Raw genomic sequence first — 6,031 nt, 5'->3', positions numbered from 1 at the left:
ATTGTAAAGTAATACCTTAAAATTCCTCCAAGTGTTTGTGCCAAAACCATCTCTTTGTTTACATTGGGTAACAAATGTACAAGTATAACTCAAACAAAAGTAAAACCAAATTCAAAAGTAAAGATCACACTTTTTTGTACAGTTAGGCAGCTTTGTCGGCAAGTTGGGCTTGATGGGGTCCAGTTTTCATTAATGGGAAATGAAAATGGTAGTGATAGTTGCCCTCTTTAAAACCAAAAGGAACCCATAAACCTTTTCTGATAACCACAAGCACTACCAACACCACCACCAAATTACCATTATATCAAAAGCCTTGTTCAGAAAGAGTGATTGCCACTTCCAACTCCTTCAATTCCCTCTTCTTTCTACAACACAAAAACAAGCTTTCATACCATATACTACTTCAGGTCTATTACTTCTGCTGGAAAAACTTAAGACCAATCTCTTGTAATTGGAGCCATGTGGCATCTTCTGACTGTGGTCACTAGGAAACTCCAAAACACAAAGAAGAGTTCAAGGGTGGCTGATGAGAACATGTTTGAGGCTGCAAACGAGGTTGAACTAGCCATGTTTCGACATGATAGAGGAAGAAGGGAGCATGGTTGGAGTGGAATCTCTCTTATATATACCATTCTTCATGCTCCCATATCAATTCTCTCATGTGTGTCTCATCCTCAAGCCAATGGCTCAGATGGGGTTTGGGTGTCTGGTGAATTTGTTCAGATTTCTGAAATGAATCATCTTATGGTAAATGACAGCATGAGATATGCAATTTTGATGTAGCAAGTCAATTACTATGTGAATATACTATATTTGTAGCTTTTGTAATTGGTTGGCTTTGGTTTCTCTAGCTAGGGACTATATGAATTAGATTGGATCATAGCTTTCTTCTGTCATCAATTTTCCCTTTTTCTTGTTTTTTTTTCCCCTCCTACTTCGGATCATATCAGATACACTTGGTATTGGTGTTTGCATGAATCACCCAAAAGATGTGACCTACCTTTGGTTAGAGTCCATGTGAAAGAATTTTTCACATGTGTCAATGTTACTAAAGAAGAACTACATGTGTTTGGAATGGCTAATTCCTCTATTTTCCTTTATTATCTTTTCTCTCTTTAAACTTTGGATCATATCAAATAAATTTAGTGATGGTTATTATGTGTTTTATTCTCTTGAAATCTGCAAACCATGTTTTCTATAAAAGCTTCTCTAAAAACATTTCACAGATTATGGTTTTGTTGGAACAATTTTTACTAGTTTTTGTTGAGGATTAGGAGATTAAAATTTTCTTAATTATATTATATATTAAGATTTTTTTTAATGGGTTAGAGTACCCTAATATTTTCATTAAATCGTTTTTTTTTGTCTGATATAAAAACAAATTATGATTTTAAAAATTTAACTTCCAACATAAATGGTTGGCCAAGATATTAGTAATCTTTTATAGAGTAGTAGTACATATATGTGATAGGAATGAACAATTAAGTTCTTCTTCAAATTCTTCTTTGTCATGTTCTCAAAATAATTTAGAGAGGACTACTTTTAAAGTGCTGAAAATTTGCAATATATGGCCAGATTCTTGTCTTTCTATCTAAAGAGGAAAAAGTTTTTTTTTTATATATTATTGAGCATTTTGAATTATGCAGGCATGATTCACACCTTGCAAAGAAAGAGGAAAACATTTAAAAGGGTTTGGCTTTTGGTTGTACATTTTATTTTATTATTTTTTTTAATTTTTTTTTATAAAAGATCGTATCATTATAAAACTTAACATATTATCTAGTCTGAAACATCAAATTTCAATTATTACATAAAAAATATTATTAAAAAAAAATAAAGAAAACTTGTTCTCTTGTTAATGGCTTCATGAATAAACATTGATATATAAAAGCATAATGGACCACTTTAGATGATTCTGGTTTTAAACCACTTGTTTGATCACGGTTCATATGTGTTCTTAAAGCTAAACCTTCAAAAGTGTTCTCCTTTGCATGCCCACAGAACAATTCCTAATATTGGGTTGTGTTCTCTTATAATGAATCATGAAATAATTAATTAAAACCATTTGAACAAATTAAATAATGAATTGGGATATAGTTAAGAATGAAGTGGCATGAGTAGGTGGAATTCAACTTGGCTCACTTTATATATTTGGAGTACGTTTAAGGAACAATTACAACACTCTCTTTCTCAACATTTGCATTTTAATTCTCATTTTCATTATTAATATATATAACTTGTCAAATTGACATATATATATAATAATAATAATTATCTTTTTAGGAGTCAATGCATTTTCCTTTATAATCTCTTAATTGTATATAAAAAAAAATTCAAACTTAGGGTTTCTAATTTATACCTTTTAAATCGATATATAAACTGTCTTTTTTACTTAAAAATGTTTGATAGAATTAGGAGATAAACTAGATCTAGCATATAAACTGAAATAAAAGATATAAATACATAATTTTTCTTATATAACTAAAATTTGTGTTTTTTGAATAAAAATATATTGTTATATAATTATAATTATAAGTATTTTAAAAATAATTAAACTCTTATTAAAAAAAAATAGTACTTTTATTTACTTTTGAAAATTGAAATATTCTAATTTCTCTAGTTAAATTATTGTTATACTATACAAGAAAAAAAATGTTTAACGGAGATCATTTAACCGAGGTTAATATAATTCTAGGAATTGATCTAATTAACATAGTTTTTTTTAAACTTTTATTAAGTTCCAAAGGTTATTCTAAAACATCAGCAAAATAATAGAGATTTTTTTAACCTTCGTTAAATTTCAAAGGTTTAATTTAAAACCTTTGCAAAAGAGCGGAGGTTTTTTTTTAACTTTCGTTAAATTCCAAAGGTTTATTTTAGAATCTCATCAAAATAATGGATGTTTTTTTAACCTTATTTAAATTTCAAAGGTTTATTCTAAAACCTCCTCAAAATAACAGAGGTTTTTTTTTAACCTTTACTAAATTTCAAAGATTTATTTAAACCTCAATAAAACACTACAAATTTCTTAAACATCAATAAATAAATAATTAAAAACTAAGTAGTTTTAATATATTTTGTAACTAAATTCTCTAAATTTTTGAAAGTGTACTTTACATCACAAATAATTTTTCTAAAGTTTGAAAAGATTATTTTAAAAACTCAGCAAAATAACCTTGTATAATAAATATTTCAACAACTAATCTTAGATAATAAGTATTTCAATCGTATTTGTATATTTTTTATTATTCATGGTAGTTGGTTTATATAATTCCTTTTTTTGTTACGAGCTCATGCTTCAAAAAACCTGACTTATTTTGTTTTAACTTTTGATGTATGTATATTTTATGTGCAATTTTAGTTTTAGTTATAATTATTAATATTTGTACTGACTCGTCCCCGGGCGTTGACCAAAGTCAAAGTCAAAGTCAAAGTCAAACATATGGTGGGACCCACCAAGGGCCCGAGGGAGAAAGTCAATAGGTTGACCACTTTGGGCGTCGCCAGGTGTGGGCGTCGTCGTGTTGAGGCGTCATTGATGTCACCCCCCGATACCCACGGGTAGGGAAGACCGTGGAGGGGGCGGCACAGTCAGAGGTCACGGTACGGGCGAGGAGGCCTCGGGCCCCGGTACCTCAGAACGGTAATAAAGAGAAGAGAAAGGTGGCTTCAAGGCCATAGTCCCCGTACCAGTAGGGAGTAACCTGACTCGTGAAGTACCCACGCCACCCCTGGAGAATCCCTGGGACAGATACGACCCAGGAGAGGGCCACGCCTAGGGGTGAACCATGTGCATGGTACGAGAGGAAGGCAGATACACTCCCAGGGCGAGTGACTAGAAGTTGGGGCGCATGAGTTGGCACCCAGGTAGTCACCCCTCGCGCCAGATGCACTTCGAGGAAGGAAAACTTACACGTTGGAATTTCCCTAAGATGGGTTACAGCGTTGTAAGGCCTTCCACGTGGAATTGCGGTTAAGTCAGAGGGACACGTGACAGTAAGCACTGAAACCCAAGGTATATAAGCTTTTCTGAAAGCTTAGCAAGGTACGTTTTCCCAGAGTTTACACACTTTCTGATCATTCGCTCGCTTACTCACTGTACGCACGAGTGGTTGGAGAGAGAGAGAGAGAGAGAGAGAGAGAGAAAGAGAGAAAGTTAGTTACGATTCAGTTACACACCTTCAGAGCATTCAGTTACGGTGCTCGGATACGGAGGTGTTTGATGTTTCTTGCTTGCTGACTTGATCGTCGGAGTGCAAACGGCCGCGAGGGTGCCCTTTGCTCACTTCATTTCAGGTACTCACGGCGGCGTAAGGCGGAGATCTGAGTTGAAGACGAAGGAGTCCTTGTTCGCGAGTTAGAGCCACGCACGAAGATTTTCTCGGTCAACCGGCAGGAACAATATTTAATTCTCATAATTTTTGAAATATTTTAAATTAAGGTCTTTATTTTAAAATGCATCTAATAATTAATTTCCTGTGAAAGTGAGAAGTAATAAAGTTAATTTCTCCTTGCAATATGTTCTTGCAATCTTTAGCCAAGAACACACATGACTTTGAAGTCAACATCTGATAGATAATACAATTATTTAGGATATATAAAGCAGTGATAAACACCAATTGTTGTCTAGCTAGGTAACAATAACCTGTGATCCAAGTTGGGGCAGTAAGGTGATGGAAGAAACAATATTGGAGTAAGAAGAAGATAGTGCTTTATTTAGTGTTTCTTCTCCTTAGATATAATAAACATAAGTGTGATTGAACTGTGATTCCTTGCTAGGAATGTTGTCGACGGCCATTGAGCCTGTGGCGGAGAGCAGCGTGTCTATAGTGGAAGAGAGAAATTAGGAGGATTGTTAGAGATAGTGAAAAATGAGGTTGAAGGTTTTTTTCAAACGGCAAGTCATTTTACGAAAATTTTGAAACTCATGGTATTTTATGGAGGTTTTTAAACCCCTGGTATTTAATGGAGGTTTTGAAACCTATGGTATTTTACGGAGGTTCTTAAAGACTTTTTATGAGGTTTAAAAAAACTTTGGGGAACACGTTCCCCGTGAATGGTTTAGCGGGGGAAACTGCAACCCTGGATAAATAACTTAATAAAGATTTTAACCCTAGATAATGTAAAAGTAAACCCTTGCTAAAACAATTTTTTCTTTAATGTAAGTCTTTTATTTATTGATTTTCATTGTGTAATTTCACACAATATCACATAAAGAAACATTAATTACTTCATCTATAATGTTAAATATTTTTTAATTTTTACCATATAACAAATTAAAAAAATAATATATCAAATACTAAAAATGATTTAACAATTAAAATAACTATTTAATATCTTTTGAGTGAAATGAAATACTAAGGATAATATGGGTTATAAATATTAAAATATAGTGGTAATAATGAAAAAAATATAAACTATGAGCTTTTAATATAAATTATTTTAAAGTATTTTATTAAACACTTTTATATTTATCAAAATTGAAGGTACAGTTAGACTCTATTCAAGTACCTCAAAAGTTATCATAACAAATACAATATCTTAAAGATAAAAGAGAGAAAGAGAAGTACACACAAAATTTATACTAGCTCACCTAATTTTCGGGCTATGTCTAGTTCTATCAAGCAACTTGCTTAAGAGTCTTTACTTATAAAAGTATACACCTCTCTAGGTAGACAAGTATTATACACCTCTCAAGGTACAAATATTTTACACGTCTTCAGGTACAAGTGTTCTACAAATCTCCATCTACAAGTATTTTGCACCTTTCCAAGTACAAGCATTCTACAAATCTCCATGTACAAGTATTCTACACCTCTCTAAGTAACCATACTTAATCTTTCTTGAGACCAAAACACTCTCAATCTAATAGAAACAATGAAAGCACACAGGATTATCTTCACGCAATGAAGGATTTACAATGTATGGCTCACTCCCTAAAGTATAAGTGCTTTAAATAGCAAGTATGAAATAAAAATAGAGTAAGACTATGCAAACTACAAATTTTGATCATGTTGTATATTCGTGTTCT

The 6,031-nt window shown here is 32.4% G+C and overlaps 1 protein-coding gene across 1 annotated transcript; it reads left to right on the top strand.

Moving 5' to 3' along the window:
• The first annotated feature begins 252 nt into the window (after positions 1 to 252).
• On the top strand, positions 253 to 1,100 carry LOC137833317 (uncharacterized). The gene has a single exon (XM_068641673.2). The coding sequence runs from the start codon at positions 460 to 462 to the stop codon at positions 781 to 783; it is 324 nt and encodes a 107-aa protein (XP_068497774.1). The 5' UTR covers positions 253 to 459; the 3' UTR covers positions 784 to 1,100.
• The last annotated feature ends 4,931 nt before the right edge of the window (positions 1,101 to 6,031 follow it).

The sequence above is a fragment of the Phaseolus vulgaris genome, chromosome 6 (assembly GCF_051622355.1).
Source record: "Phaseolus vulgaris cultivar YP4 chromosome 6, ASM5162235v1, whole genome shotgun sequence".
Classification (NCBI taxonomy): Eukaryota; Viridiplantae; Streptophyta; class Magnoliopsida; order Fabales; family Fabaceae; genus Phaseolus; species Phaseolus vulgaris.
This window is presented reverse-complemented; position numbering and strand designations above follow the sequence as displayed.